This window comes from Pan paniscus, chromosome 4 (assembly GCF_029289425.2).
Source record: "Pan paniscus chromosome 4, NHGRI_mPanPan1-v2.0_pri, whole genome shotgun sequence".
Classification (NCBI taxonomy): domain Eukaryota; kingdom Metazoa; phylum Chordata; class Mammalia; order Primates; family Hominidae; genus Pan; species Pan paniscus.
In genome coordinates, this window is record NC_073253.2 from 88933710 (window position 1) to 88950541 (window position 16832).

At 41.6% G+C, this 16832-nt stretch overlaps 1 protein-coding gene across 1 annotated transcript in view; it reads right to left on the bottom strand.

Annotated features, from left to right (window-relative positions):
* LOC117980327 (uncharacterized) overlaps positions 1-12660 on the bottom strand; it is a 77444-nt gene extending 64784 nt beyond the window's left edge. The window contains exons 1-3 of the mRNA XM_055112493.2: positions 10880-12660; positions 10718-10783; positions 8595-8678 (exon numbers count right to left, since the gene is read on the bottom strand). Of these exons, the coding sequence (XP_054968468.1) occupies positions 8595-8678; positions 10718-10783; positions 10880-11153 (424 nt within the window). The 5' untranslated portion in view covers positions 11154-12660. The remainder of the gene's footprint in view (positions 1-8594; positions 8679-10717; positions 10784-10879) is intronic.
* Positions 12661-16832: the final 4172 nt, after the last annotated feature.

A 16832-nucleotide genomic window follows, 5' to 3' on the forward strand; every position in this document is an offset into this window, starting at 1 on the left:
TATTAAAAAAAAAACTACTACATTAATTTTCTAGAGTTGTTTACTCTAGAAAGACAAAAAAATATTTAAAATACTAACTTTTTTCCCTCTGATAATCTCACTCTACAATTGTGGGGGCACTAGGAAGAAAAAGTATTATTTATGAATAGTTTTATTCTCAATTGCCACCATCCTCAATAACCTGAGATAATCTTTAACATTTTTTTCCTTCACTTAATAATGAAATACAATACAATCCAAGTTGGGCAGCAGCAAAGGACACTTATCAAGTGGAATGTTGTATTCTTTAGGGTCTTTAGTTGCTGGGACATGGAGGATGAGGAAGAAGCTTACCCAGCAAACATCAACAAGGAACTACATAGTCTTTCATGTCAAATATGGAAGACAAAACCCTCCAGGAAGAGGAAAGGCAAATATTACGGTGCTAGATCATGTTGACTTTTTTGTGTCGGCTGAGGCGGGTCAAGAGTCAACAATTCTGCACTCTGATGCTAGAAACTGGAAAAAAATTAAAAAGAAGCATAGTGTCCAGATTTAAGAATGGGCCTGTCGGGCACGGTGGCTCACGCCTGTAATCCCAGCACTTTGGGAGGCCCAGGCAGGCGGATCACGAGGTCAGGAGACTGAGACCATCTTGGCGAACACGGGGAAATCCCGTCTCTACTAAAAATACAAAATAATTAGCCAGGCGTGGTGGCAGCCGCCTGTAGTCCCAGCTTACTCTGGAGGCTGAGGCAGGAGAATGGCGTGAACCTGGGAGGCAGAGCTTGCACTGAGCGGAGATGGCACCACTGCACTCCAGCCTGGGCAACAGAGCAAGACTCCGTCTCAAAAAAAATAAATAAATAAAAAAGAATGGGCCTGAAGCTGGGCGTGATGGTTCACACCTGTAATCCTTGCACTCTGAGAGGCCGAGGCGGGTGGCTTGCACGAGTTCAGGAGTTCGAGACCAGCCTGGGCAATATGGTGAAACCCTGTCTCTACTAAAATACAAAAAATTGGCCAGGCGTGGCGGTGTGCACCTGTAGTCCCAGCTACTCGGGACACTGAGGCAGGAGAATCGCTTGAACCCGGGAGGCAGAGGTTGCCGTAAGCCGAGATAGTACCACCACACTCCAGCCTGAGCCACAGAGTGAGACTCCATCTCCACGAAAAAAAAAAAAAAAAAAAAGAATGGGCCTGCTTAGCTCCTAGTTCACCCTGTTTTTTCAGCCAATCCCTCCAGACCTCGGGGGGTGGCAGCAGCAGCATTTGTACTCTAGGCTCATCTTCTCCCTCAGGTCTTATAGTCAATTATATTACTAATCAGGAAAAGATATTGAGGCTGCCTACTCAGCTGCCATTTCCCCCTTTTTTACTATTATTTTTTTAATAGAGACAGGGGTCTCACCATGTTGCCCAGGCTGGTCTTGAACTCCTGGGCTCAAGCAATCCTCCTGCCTCAAGATTTACAAATGTGAGCCACCACACCATGCCAGTCCTCCCTCTTTTTCCCTTAGTTTTTCTTTTTGTTTTTGTTTTGAGACGGAGTCTCACTCTGTCACCAGGCGTCAGTGCAGTGGCACAATCTCAGCTCACTGCAACCTTCACCTCCTAGGTTCAAGCAATTCTCCTGCCTAAGCCTCCCGAGCAGCTGGGATTATAGACGCCAGTCACCATGCCCACCTAATTTTTGTATTTTTAGTAGAGACGGGGTTTCACCATGTTGGCCAGGCTGGTCTCGAACTCCTGGCCTCAACCAATCCACCTGCCTCAGCCTCACAAAGTGTACTAGGATTACAGACATGAGCCACTGTCCCCAGCCTAGTGTAACACTTCTTAAAAAAAAAAAAGTCTGTATTTCAGCTGGGCGTGGTGGCTCACGCCTGTAATCCCAACACTTTGGGAGGCTGCGGCAGGCAGATCACGAGGTCAGGAGTTCGAGACCGGCCTGACCAGCATGGTGAAACCCCGTCTCTACTAAAAATACAAAAAATTAGCCGGGCATGGTGGTGCACACCTGTAATCCCAGCTACTCAGGGGGCTGAGGAAGAAGAATTCCTTGAACCTGGGAGGAGGAGGTTGCAGTGAGCCGAGATCGTCCCATTGCACTCTAGCCTGGGCGACAGAGAGAGACTCTGTCTCAAGAAAAAGAAAAAAAAATTTGTATTTCATATGTCCTACACATACTTATAGCTTTCAAGAACATAAAAAACATTTTTAAAAATGTGTACCATTATCATTTCCAGACCCTTCACAGCACATATTTTATTGGGGTTTTACAGTAATTCATCCTTTCCACTAGTGCACTTAGCAACCAAGACAGCTCATACCCCCATATACAGACAAACTTGCTATTAAAAGGGTCAAAGTCTTAGTTTCCTCAAGTGTACTATCAATACCCAGGGAAAGACTCCAATACCAAGCATGAGATAAATAATGCCCGTATGAGAATTTTCAACTTTTAAAGAAAAGTAAGTCAAACTGTCTCATGGTAGGAAACTAGGGTTCCCACAACCCCTCTCTTCAATTTCATAATTTGCTAGGACAGCTCACAGGGAATCACTTTTAATTCCACAGTCTAAATGTAATCTAATTGCCAAGTCTGGAAGAACACTAAAAAAAAAAAAAAAAAAAAAAAACTCTTATGAATAACTTCCCATATAATGATGAATACTACTTCCATAAATTATCCCAATGGTATTTTCTATTTACATGCTAAAGCTAAGTAGATCTTTCAAAGAGATAATCAGTTTAGATTCATGTGTTTAGATCAGAGGTAGAAATTGCAGTCCAAAGATGTAAATCAAGAAAGTTCAATAATTTGTCCACAAAAATCAAAGGAGATCATAGTCTTGAGACAATTTTTCAAAAATTTAAAAATTTAATAACCCCCCAAGTTCCTCTTAGGTAAAATGTATACATGCTTTACTAAGAAAAATTACAAGAATTTAAAATAATATTTATAAAGTACTTTGCTGTTTATAAGCTACTACACCCAACATCTTAATCTCTTCAAGAAACTTCCAAGGTAGATGATACACACACAACAGGGTTATGAAGGATCAGAAATTGGAAAATCCATCCAATGTTACTCATCTAGTAGACTGTGGGGCTGGGCCTTAAACCTTGGTCCCCCAATTCCAAATCCCAAGCTCTTTCCAACAGATTGTGCCCATTTTTTTTTTTTTAGACAGAGTTTTGCTCTCGTCGCCCAGGCTGGAGTGCAATGGCATGATCTAGGCTCACTGCAACCTCCGCCTCCCAGGTTCAAGCGATTCTCCTGCCTCAGCCTCCCGAGTAACTGGGACTACAGGTGCCCGCCACCCACACCCGGTTAATTTTTGTATCTTTAGTAGAGACAGGGTTTCATCACGTTGGCCAGGCTGATCTCAAACTCCTGATTTCAGGTGACCCACTGACCTCAGGCTCACAAAGTGTTGGGATTACAGGCGTGAGCCACCATGCCCAGCCCAGATTGTGCCATTTTAAAACATTCTCCAAAGCAGCAAGATTTCATTTTTTAACAAGACAGTATTACAGGTCTAAATTCAATTTAATATTCTCAAAATATTACTGAGAACCTATTTTACAAAGCAAAGTACTAGGGGCTATAAAACTTACATACCCACAAATATATACATCTACTATGTACCCACAAAAATTGAAAATAAAAAAATTAAAAATAAAAAGCTTCACTTTGGGAGGTTGAGGCAGGCGGATCACTTGATTTCAAGAGTTTGAGATCAGCCTGGCCAACATGGTGAAACCCTGTCTCTACTAAAAATACAAAAGTTAGTCAGGTGGTGGTGGCACGTGCCTATAATCCCAGCTACTGGGGAGGCTGAGGCAGGAGAATTGCTTGAACCAGGAGGCGGAGGTTGCAGTGAGCCTAGATTGCACCATTGCCCTCCAGCCTGGGAAACTCAAAAAAATAAATAAGTAAATAACAACAAAAAGCCGACATAGCCAAATAAGACAATCCTTGTTCAAAACATGTTGTATTATATGCTTAAAATGGTAAATACAAGGTACCTATACTGTGATAGTACAAACATTCACTAAATTGTTTAAAACATTTGTAAATGCCTCAGATAGCATGTCTTTGTCTACCATTTGAGGATATTAAAATTGTTTTTTGATGTGATGATACTGTGGCATAATATGAAATATATTTGGCCAGGTGCGGTGGCTCACTCCTGTAATCCCAGCACTTTGGGAGGCTGAGGGGGGCGGATCATGAGGGCAGGAGATCGAGACCATCCTGGCTAACAGGGTGAAACCTCGTCTCTACTAAAAATACAAAAAAAAAAAAAAATTAGTCAGGCATGGTGCCCGGTGCCTATAGTCCCAGCTACTCAGGAGGCTGAGACAGGAGAATGGCGTGCACCCGGGAGGCGGAGCTTGCAGTGAGTCTAGATCACACCACTGCACTCCAGTCTGGGCGACAGAGCGAGACTCTGTCTCAAAAAAATATATATATATCTGGTCTTTGTTTCAGGTTCCTGCTACAGAGCTTCTGAAACACTTGGAATTTCCTGAGTGATAGGAGTTGTCTTTTGTTATTCATTAGAAGCCCCTTTGGATCCCACCTAAGTTTATGCTATTGAAGTGACTTAGTGTGGGATCCCTAGGCCTCAGGATGGGACTGCTGCTCACTAAAAAAACTGACGGGTTAGATAATTGGAACTTTCATCCCCACCCACCAATCTCTGGGGAAGCTGGAAATTAAGATCTATAGAAATTTTTTTTTTTTTTTTTTGAGACAGGCTCTTGCTTTTTACTCAGGCTGTGATGCAGTGGCATGATCATAGCTCACTGCAGCCTCAACCTCTGGGCTCAACTGACCCTCTCACCTCAGGCTCCCAAGTAGTTGGGACTACAGGTGTGCGCCGCCATGCCCAGCTAATTTTTATAAGATTTTTTGAATGGGATCTCACTGTGTTAGCCCAGGTTTGTCTCAAACTCCTGGGCTCAAGTGATCCTCCTACCTTGGTCCCCCAAAGTGCTGGGATTATAGGTGTGAGCCACTGCACCCAGCCTAGACACTCCTGAACCACTAGATGTGATTAGCTTCAGGGTAGTTGAACACAGGGGGATGCTGGGGAGTTGGTGCACCCAGAGAGGGCACAGAAGCTCTGCACCTCTGCCACCGCATACCTTGCCCAATGCATTACTTCATCTGGCTGTTCATCTGTATCATTTATAATATTCTTTATAATAAACTGTTAAACATAAGTAAAATGTTTCCCTGTGAGCCGTCCTAGCTAATTATCAAAGCAAAAAGAGTGGTCATGGGAACCCTGATTTATAGCCAGTAGATTAGAAGCACTGGTCACAACCTGTGAATTGAGATTAGTGTCTGAGTGAAGGCAGTCTTGTGGTAGTCTCCAGGCAGACGGTGTCAGAATTAAGGTGAGTTACCGGATACCCAGTTGGAGAACTGGTTGATGTGTGGGGGAAAACTCCTACATATCTGGTGTCAGAAATAAAGTACTGGTTCACACCTGTAATCCTAGCACTTTGGGAGGCCAAGACAGGTGGATCACTTGAGCCCAGGAATTCAAGACTGGCCTGGACAACATGGTGAATTTTTTTTTTTTTTTTTTTTAATTTGAGACAAGAGTCTGACTCTGTCGCCCAGGCTGGAGTGCAGAGGCAAGATCTCGGCTCACTGCAAGCTCTGCCTCTGGGGTTCACGCCATTCTCCCGCCTCAGCCTCCCAAGTAGCTGGAACTACAGGCGCCCGCCACCATGCCCAGCTAATTTTTTGTATTTTTAGTAGAGACGGGGTTTCACCATGTTAGCCAGGATGGTCTCAATCTCCTGACCTCGTGATCTGCCCCTCCCAAAGTGCTGGGATTACAGGCATGAGCCACCGCGCCCAGCCAACATGGTGAAATCTATCTCAACTAAAAATACAAAAAATTAGTGGAGTGTGGTAGCACCAACCTATAGTCCCAACTGTTTGGGAGGCTGAGGTGGGAGGATTACCTGAGCCCGGGAAGTGGAGTCTGTAGTGAGGCAAGGTCATGCCACTGCGCACCTGTCTAAGCAACAGCAGTGAGACCCTGTCTCAAATTTAAAAAAAAAAAAAAAAAAAAAGGAGGGGAAAGTACTGAGAGGAGTGTGAGAGGATAGGAAACAACTTGGTTTTTCCTATCTCTTACATGTATCTTGGCTAAGCTTTTTTTTAAAACAATCCTTATTGTTTTAAGGTATATACAAAAATATTTATGAGTAAAATGATGTCCAAGATTTGCTTCGAAATCATCTGAAAGGGGAAACAGAAGTAACGCTAGCCATGAACTGTTACAGTAGTTAAATATGATTGATAAGTACATGGTAGTTCATGACTATACTTCCGTGTTTGAAATTTCACATAATAATGAAGGGTTTTGCTGGGTGCAGTGGTTCACACCTGTAATCCCAGCATTTTGGGAGGCCAAGGCGAGTGGATCACGAGGTCAGGAGATCGAGACCATCCTGGCTAACATGGTGAAACCCCATCTCTACTAAAAATACAAAAACAAAATTAGCCAGGTGTGTTGGCAGGCACCTGTAGTCCCAGCTACTCCAGAGGCTGAGGCGGGAGAATGGCGTGAACCCGGGAGGCAGAGCTTGCAGTGAGCCAAGATCGCACAACTGCACTCCAGCCAGGGCGACAGAGCGAGACGCCATCTCAAAAAAATAACAATAATAACAATAATAATAATGATGGGTTTTGGCTTGGCATGGTTGTTCACACCTGTAATCCCAGCACTTTGGGAGGCCGAGGCAGATGGATCACCTGAGGTCACAAGTTCGAGACCAGCCTGGCCAACATGGCGAAACCCCGTCTCCACTAAAAATACAAAAAATTTAGCCAGGCGTGGTGGTGGTCACCTGTAATCCCAGCTACTCAGGAGGCTGAGGCAAGAGAATCACTTGAACCCAAGAGGCGGAGGTCACAGTGAGCTGAGATCGCGCCATTGCACTCCAGCCTGGGTGACAGAGCAGGCCTCCGTCTCAAATAAAACAAATAATGAAGGGTTTTTTCAAAAAATAGTACATGTAGATGGCTTTCTTTTCGCCACAAAAAAGTTTTCTTCCAAAGACTGAAAATATTTTTTGTCAGGCACACTGCCAAATACTGGATATTGCTGCTGTACAACATTTTATTTTTTATTTCAGTTATTTTGTTTTATACTTTATATTTTATTGTATCTTATTTTATTTTAAGATGGAGTTTTGCCCTTGTCGCCCATTTTATTTTATTTTATTTTATTTTATTTATTTTGAGATGGAGTTTTGCTCTTGTCGCCCAGGCTGGAGTGCAATGGTGCGATCTCAGCTCACCACAACCTCTGCCTCCCAGGTACAAGCGATTCTCCTGCCTCAGCCTCCCTAGTAGCTGGGATTACAGGTGCCCACCATCACACCCGGATAGTTTTTCTATTTTCAGTCAAGACGGGGTTTCACCATGTTGGCCAGGCTGGTCTCGAACTTCTGACCTTAGGTGATTCACCCACCTCAGCCTCCCAAAATGCTGGGATTACAGGCATGAGCCACTACAACTGGCTCATTGTTGGTTTTAAAATGATAAATTGGGCTGGGTGCGGTGGCTCACACCTGTAATCCCAGCACTTTAGGAGGCAGGCAGATCACAAGATCAAGAGATCAAGACCATCCTGGCCAACATGGTGAAACCCCATCTCTACTAAAAATACAAAAATTAGCTGGGCGTGGTGGCGTACACCTGTTGTCCCAGCTACTTGGGGGGCTGAGGCAGGAAAATTGCTTGAACCGGGGAGGTAGAAGTTGCAGTGAGCTAAGATCGCACCCCTGCACTCCAGCCCAGCAATAAAGCAAGACTCCATCTCAAAAAAAAAAAAAAAAAAAAACCAAAAAACAAAAAGCAGGGCACGGTGGTTCACGTTTGTAATCCCAGCACTTTGGGAGGCCAAGGTAGGTGGATCACAAGGTCAGGAGTTCAAAACCAGCCGGGCCAACACAGTGAAACCCCATCTCTACTAAAAATACAAAAAATTAGCCGGGCATGGTGGCATGTGCCTGTAGTCCCAGCTATTCGGGAGGCAGAGGCAGGAGAATCGCTTCAACTGGGGAGGTGGAGGCTGCAGTGAGCCGAGATCATGCCATTGCACTCCAGTCTGGGCAACAGGGTGAGACTCCATCTCAAAAAAAAAAAAAAAAAAAAAACCAACAGTGACAAGTAGCATAACAACATTCTTTTTTTCTTTGTTCTCTGAGATGGAATTTCACTCTTGTCCCCCAGGCTGGAGTGCAATGGGGGGATATCAGCTCACTGCAACCTCCGCCTCCCGACTTCAACCGAAGCTACTGCCTCAGCCGCACGACTAGCTGGGATTACAGGCCCCTGTACCATGCCCAACTAATTATTGTATTTTTAGTTGAGATGGGGTTTCACCATGTTGGCCAGGCTGGTCTCAAACTTCTGACCTCAGGTGATCTGCCTGCCTTGGCCTCCCTAAGTGCTGGGATTACAGGCGTGAGCCACGGCGCCCAGCCAACATTCTTTTCTCTTTTTTAATATACTTGCATGAGGTATACATAGTACTTAAACCAATAAAACGACAGATATCTGAACTTCTTACCCAGTGTTTTGCGACTTCTTTCCACAGCTGTTCTTCGAGTTTGTTCAAACATTGCTTCCAAGTCAAATGTGCGAGGTTTTTTACCTAAAAGATGAACAAATGGGAGACTGTGATTGTCTTGCAGTAAGTTGGCCAAACTTTAGGTGATCAATACTGATCAATAAACACTTACTTTGTCTAGTTTATAGCATGGCTCCAATATAACCATAAAATATCACAGAAGGAGTCTGAGTCACAGAAAACTTCTGATGACAATCCCTTCACTAAGTACTATTAACCAGGCAACTTTCCCATCCTCCTCTAGATCCCTACCCTATGAAACAACAACACTAACGTGGGAGGCAGAATGCAGAATGTCCCAAAAGTTACCCTTTACAAATGTAATTAAGGTTATGGACTTTTAAATAGGGAAACTATCCTAGTTGGCCCTTAAAGGCAAAGATGCACAACAGCTATGGCGGAAGAAGTCAGAGAGATCCAATGTTTGAGAAGAATTTGAGGCATTATAGTTGGCTTGAAGACGAAAGGGGCAACATGAGAAGTAATGCAGGTACTTTAAGGAGCTAAGAGGGAAACAGAAATCTCAGCCCTATAACAAGGAACTGTTGAGCATGGAAACATTCTCCTCCTCCCCCAGTAACTTTATCAAAACTCTTAAAATTTTCCCCTATTTGGCACAAACATATGGACACCTTTCTCATTCCTGAGTAAAGGAATGATGTACTAAAATGAAGGATTTATACCGGGTGGGGTGGCTCATGCCTGTAATCACTTTGAGAGGCTCAGGTGGGCGGATTGCTTGAGCTCAGGAGATCGATCAGCCTGGGCAACATGGTGAAACCTCGTCTCTACCAAAAGTATAAAAAATTAGCCAGGTGTGGTGGCACATATCTGTGGTCCCAGCTACTCAGGAGACTAAGGTGGGAGGATGGCTTAAGCCTGGGAGGAGGAGGCTGCAGTGAGCCAAGATCGCACTAGTACACTCCAGCCTGGGTGACAGAGCGAGATTCCATCTCAAAAAATAAAAAAATAGAAAAGGCTGGGCGCGGTGGCTCACGCCTGTAATCCCAGCACTTTCGGAGGCCGAGACGGGCGGATCACGAGGTCAGGAGATCGAGATCATTCTGGCTAACACGGTGAAACCCCGTCTCTACTAAAAATACAAAAAAAATTAGCCAGGCGAGGTGGCGGGCGCCTATAGTCCCAGCTACTCGGGAGGCTGAGGCGGGAAAATGGCGTGAATCCAGGAGGCAGAGCTCGCAGTGAGCCGAGATCTTGCCACTGCACTCCAGCCTGGGCGACTGAGCGAGACTCCGTCTCCCAAAAAAAAAGAATGAATAGAAAAACTACAGAACTAGTATGTGTGAACACAACCCAAGGCCAATATGTGTAAGTCTACTGTTTAATTACTATCATAGAATTAATACATGCTGCTCAAAAGAGAACAAGAAGACCTTGAGAAAAGGTTCAGGGAAGTTAGAATCCCAATGTTTGGATGAACAGCATTTATAATTTTAAAATGCAAAATAAAGAGAAATCATTTTTCATGTATCAGTCTACTAAAGTTTTGTTTTCATTTTTTAAATAATTTTCTTTTTAAATAATAATACCTACTCTGTGTTGGTACGGATATGGTAAAAATGGCATTCTTAAATTCTGTTAACTTTGGTATAACCTGAAACAAGTTTTTTGATGGGTATTACGGCAGTAAGCATCAAGAAGCTTTAAAAGGCACATATCCAATTTTTCAGCTTTTTAAGTATTTATACTTCTGAATAAACTAGGCTCTCTTTTAGAAATCTACCCTACAGAATTACATATTGTTAAAAATCCTCGTAGAAATGCTGTTATTTACAAAAATGTTCATTTTAGCATTATTGGTGACTTAAAATTAGAAAAATCCTTTCTCTTCCTCTCTCTCCAGGACTCTCATAACTGTCACCTGAGTTGGTTCCAACGGATACACAGAATAGAAGACAAATGGGAGAAGAATATTGACAAACTGCAAGGTATGCACCCGAGCTACAGTAATTCCGAGTTGACAGCTCGATCTCCCCTCCCACTCTGCGGCTCTTCAAACCTCTGCAAAAGGAAGAGGGTCTCTGCCTGGGGCAGTCACTCACCGAACCCCGTGAAGCCCATGGTTACCGCAAGCTGCGGGTCCGGTCCCAATGCGTCTGAGCCTGTCACTGGAGCAAGAGGAAAAGAGAGGCGGCCTAGTTAGTGCGGCGCCCCAGCTCCCCCGACACGGCCCACCCCGCCCGGACTCGCTTCATGAAACCCACCTTCGCTGGGCCCAGAGCGCTCCATGGCTGGCCGCACACCGCAGAACCAGCCACAGCGACAGCCCAAACAACTGCAGGGGAACTTGCCAACAACTCGCGGCAAATGCTGGAGGAAGCACCGCCTCCAAGCTACAGCGGCGCCGCCGAAGCCAAGAGCGGCGCCTTCCGCAGAGGGACTGCGGCTTTCTGCGCGGTGCCCCCTGCCGGACAGGCGGAAAAGCGCCGCGCAACTCAGACCACTGAAGGGGAGTAGTATCTGGAGTTTCTGTAACATCCTTTCCCTTTTTTTTTTTTTAAAGCCAGAGCCTCTGTCGCCCAGGCTGCAGTACAGTGGCGTAATCTCAGCTCACTGCAACCTCTGCCTCCCGGGATCAAGCGATTCTCCTTCCTCAGCCTCCCGAGTAGCTGGGATTACAGGTGCCCGCCGGCTAATTTTTGGTTTTTTGTTTTGTTTTTTGTTTTTGTTTTTGTTTTTGTTTTGAAACGGAGTCTTTGTCGCCCAGGCTGGAGTGCAACGGCGTGATCTCGGCTCACTGCAACCTCCGCCTCCCGGGTTCAAGCGATTCTTCTGTCTCGGCCTCCCAAGTAGCTGGGATTACAGGCGTCCGCCACCACGCGCAGCTAATTTTTTGTATTTTTAGTAGACACGAGGTTTTGCCATGTTGGCCAGGCTGGTTTCGAACTCCTGGCCTCAAGTGATCCGCCTGCCTCGGCCTCCCAAAATGCTGGGATTACAGGCGACACCCTTTGCTTTTTTTTTTTTTTTTTTTTTTTTTTGAGGCGGAGTATCACTCTGTTGCCCAGGCTGGAGTGCAATGGCGTGATCTCGGCTCACTGCAACCTCTGCCTCCCAGGTTCAAGAGATTCTTCTGCCTCAGCCTCCCAAGTAGCTGGCACTGCAGACACGCACCACCACACCCAGGTAATTTTTTGTATTTTTAGTAGAGACAGGGTTTAACCATACTGACCAGGCTGGTCTCAAACTCCTGACCTCCTGATTCACTCATCTCGGCCTCCCAAAGTGCTGGGATCACAAGCGTGAGCCATCGCAAATACAAATATTCATTAAACGTATAGGCTGTCTACTTACTCTATGACCTTTCTACCTAGACTAAAGCCAAAAAACTCTGACACCCTAAAAGATTAATAAATTATTTACTACATAAGGTTTAGATGCATCATTACCAATATTGCACATAGAAATTTAATGTTGTTAGTTGAGCAAACAGATGCCATGACTATTTCTTCTCTTTATAAATCTTGGTGGCTTATGGCAGCAGAAGCCTACTCCACTATTTAGGCTCCTATGACAGCTACTTTTCCCCTATTGAGCAAGTTTCACCTTAAGTTACTACCAAAAAAATTATACAATTAATATATTTTGTAACTCCTGAAAATAATTGTTTATATTATCATCTCAAGTAAAATAAAATATTTTCATAGAGAGATGGAGAGATGTGTAGGCAATTTATCAAATATTAACCTCTTCCTAAACATGGGGTTGAATTCCTCCAGTAACATTGTAACGTTGTTAGAATTATGTGAAAGGGGGCTTTGTCTCAACTATCCTGCTAGTCATTCATTCAACAGCAATCTATTTATGTTGTATGTTTCCCTAAATGTTTCCATTTTTGCCTCCAAACACTGCTAATTTGGTTTGGTTGCTATTTATTTTATACTGTCTTATAAATCCCCTGGAAAGTGTACTGCCCCATGCCTGCACACACTGCAGTACAAGAGTGTACTGAAGTACATAATGGAAGAGTTGGTTTTTTCTGCCACTCCATCGCTTGAGTTTAAATAATAAGGAAACACAGAAATCTAAAACATTTTGAACAGTTAAGAATTATTAAAAGAAAGTAGAATGACAAACAGGAAAATTATCTATCCATATCTATATATGTATATCTTTCTAGAAATGTCCAAAAGGACAAAAGAGGAAAAAATGAAGGGAAAATTATGAACCCTTGAATATGAGTCCTTCTGAGCGAAACTCTGTTCTTAGCATTTCTCCACTATTATCAAGTTTCTAGTATCCTCCAAGAAAATACCATATTATCATCCTGGAACTTTGGTAGTATATACCTGTCCTTTCTATCCCTATCTACAGAGACCTGTCTGATTTAGATTCTAAACTGACCTTCCTCATTTTTTTTTTTTTTTTGAGACAATATTGCTCTGTTGCCTATGGTGGAGTTTAGTGGTGTAATCTAGCCTCACTGCAACCTTTGCCTCCAGGATTCAAGTAATTCTCATGCCTCAGCCACCTGAGTAGGTGAAATTAGAAGTGTTCCTCATTTTTAAAACTCTAGAACACAGAAATTTTATTTGTCTCCCAAAGTCCAAAAATTTAAGAATAAAAGAAAAATTAAGAGTCAGCTTTGATATCCTGACATAGTCTTCTTTGAGATATTAATACCTTTTATAATAAAAATGAATGGGTATTTTTATGACTTTTTAGTAAGAAAATAGTGAACCAAACCTGCTTGCACACATTTATATTTACATAATTCTCAAAGACAAATATTTAATTATAGAAATGGTATATATACATATGTACACACATACATACATTAGTGACTCATATTCAAGGACTCATATTCTAGGGTTCATAGTTTTCCCTTCTATATATATATATATATACACATATATATATATATACATACACACACACGTATATACACATATAAAATACTAAAAAATGTTTAAAAGTTAACTTGTAAATCTTACATTCAGATATTCTGATTTACCGTGTCTATATCAAGACTCAATATGGTTTTGTAAAAGTAAACACTCCAAGTAGTTTTGATGCAAGTCATCTAAATCACTCATTAAAAAAATTGTGGCTCATAAGTGTTCATTAACAAATAAATGGATAAAGAAAATATGGTATATATACACAAAGGAATACTACAGAGCCATAAAAAGAATCAAATCATGTTATTTGCAGAAACATGAATGAAACAATAGGTCCTTATGTTAAGTGAAACAAGCCAAGCATAGAAAGACAAATATTGCACATTCTCACTCATTTGTGGGAGCTAAAAAGTCTTATCTCAGGAAGGTAGAGAGTAGAATGATGGTTAACAGAGGCTGGGAAGGAGGCAGGATGAAGATAGATATTGGCGAATGGGTGCACATATAGAGTTATATAGAAGCGATAAGTTCTAGTGTTCAATAGCACACAAGAGTGATTATACTTAGCAATAATTTATTGCCTATTTCAAAATATTCAGAAGAAGACTTAAAATGTCCCCAACGCATACAGACGAAATAAATGTTGGAGGTAGTGGATATACTAATTACCACGATTTGGCCACTATGCATTGTATGCATGCGTCGAAACATCACATGAACCCCATAAATATGTACAATCAATATGTATCAATTCACAAAGACGGAAAGATGGAAATGTTTTCATTTATAAAAACAAGGATGGAAAAAAACATCCTTACCTAAATACTGTCCACAATGTCACCGGTGCTTTGCATCATTCAGGTGAGCGATGTTAGTGTCCCTTCTACTTATCCCCGGGGTTTAATTTGCACCAAGATTGTTGTCTGCACAAAGATTCAATAATATACAGAAAATCTTATGGTGACCCAGAGAAGATGTGAAATGATTATAGTTTTATGCCTTATATGATGTTGCATTTCCAGCCATGGCAACACATCCCCAGAAACTTTTCTGTAATTAAAATGGAAATACTATATAATTTATCATTTCATTATAAAAGTAGTTACTCTATATGTGGAAGGTTTTGGTGGTGTAATTTCCCCAGATAAGTATATCAATATGTGCGAGCAAATGCTTGTAAGTAAAAACAGATAAGATAATTTTATATTCTATATGATGTTAAGAGTGTTAAGCCAGAGCAAAATTTCATTTTGAATATGGTAACCCTGGATTTGTTGTTTCAATCTGGATTTTATATTTTAGATAGGGTTAATTAATCAGAAAATAGATCACTCTTACTGCCTCTTCTGAAATTTTAACAAATAGTTTTGTTATCTGTTAAATATCAGCACCTTTAAAGTCTTTGGAGAGACTCTTTTCAGTTTAAGTAAAGCATTAGTGTTTGTACACTAATGTATGTATGTCAGGTTTATTTATTTATTTATTGACCTCAGTGCAGGAAAATTTCACCCCGGGGGTCTTACATTATTTTTCTACTCCAAAATACATAGGCTACACAGAACAACATCATTAGCAACATTGTTTCAGCAAGGAAATAATCCTTATTGGCAAAGGGAAACCAAGGAAAGAAAACTATTGTTTTCTTCAGCTACATGCTGTCTGCAAAGCACCCCATGGATTCAATTTCTCATCAATTCAGAATGGAATACTAACGTGCTCCCTAGAGATACAGAAGTGGGATGAACGCAGGGCCTTACTCAGCATTCAGAACAAAACTGTGAGTAAACTTTCAGGCATGACATGCTTAGAGTCAGTCATAGAGGAAAAATAGAAGCCTCAAGTTCTATTCAGAGACATCAACTTACCAAAGTTTAGGCTAGTATATTCCTCATTTGCACTGGTGCTTTCCAAAGACCCGGATGCGACGTTAGCAGTCTTCTCATGACCATTCGTGTGCAATAAATTCATAAAGGTAAAATATGTGTATTTATTCTCCATATATTTTTTAATTGTATAAGCTTCAGGCTCAGAGGTGGCTTGGAAAAGATGTCCCTGACTGCATCTCCCTTCACTGCATCTTTGTTCAGCAAAATCTTAATTAAGAGCAAATCATCCTTCACTGATATCAGTGAATACGGTAACATGAAAAAAAATAATAAGATGAAGGTAGAGAGAACATGGAAGGGGAGGTGAATAATGAACTGGAATGTCCAGTTGGAAAAACCATCTAGAAAGTATTGAGAAGTTATAATGATTGATACTATCATAGTAAAGTAAGAAGACATAGAGAAGTAGTGTTGACACATCCCATGTTTTGCTAGTCTCAGAATTAAAACTTAAAGAAATAATAGTCAATAATTTTTAATGATTAAATAAAAGTGATGAAAAGACAATGGATTAAAATAAAACAAACAAAACTGCCTCTACATTATCGATGTTAATGTTAAGGAAGTTAAAGACAAAAAAATAAGCTTCCAGACAATATATAATATAGTATAATACATCTTGTTAATAAGAATAATTTAGAATGCATTAAGTTTACCTATAATTTATAGGTTGATTAGCCACAGTAAACATGATAATACATAAATGTAGTTCTGTAATTCCAGTATGTAATGACTCCCTACAATAACTTTTGGAAGAAGTGTACATATGGGGGGAATCAATAAGACATACTCCATCAATCAGCTATTGTTGAGTAAAAACCACATCAAAACTTAGCAGATTAAAACAATAATTATTTATTATTTCTCATGATTGAGCCAAATCTGGCTGATCTATGCTTATATATCTGAGAACTCAATAACAATAGGTTGGTGGAAGTCAGTCTGTACTGAGACTACTGGTATCTGCTCTGTTGTAATTAACTTTGTGGGGCTAACATTGCTCATGACATTGACAGGGCTCCAAAAGCAACAACAGAAACAAGAAAGCTGTTTGAAGCCTAAGCTCATGGATGACACATTCTCAATTCTGCTGCATTTATTGGTAAAATGTTATACCAGAATCAAAAGGTGGGGACACAGACTATAGTTGTCTGGAGAAGGTGCAAAGTCATAATGCAGAGACTGGATACAAAGAGAGATAAAAGCTTGCTGCCATTTTTGTAATCAATCAATAATAAATGATAAACTGGAGTGACTAAAGACATTAGTAAATTTAGATTACCTGGACCAACAGAAAGCACCTGCTATGGCCTGAATTGTGTTTCTCCAAAATTCATACATTAAAGCCTTAATATTCATGTGATGATATTTGGAGACAGAGTCTTTAGAAAGTAATGGAGTTAGATGAGGTCATGAGGATGGGGCTGTTA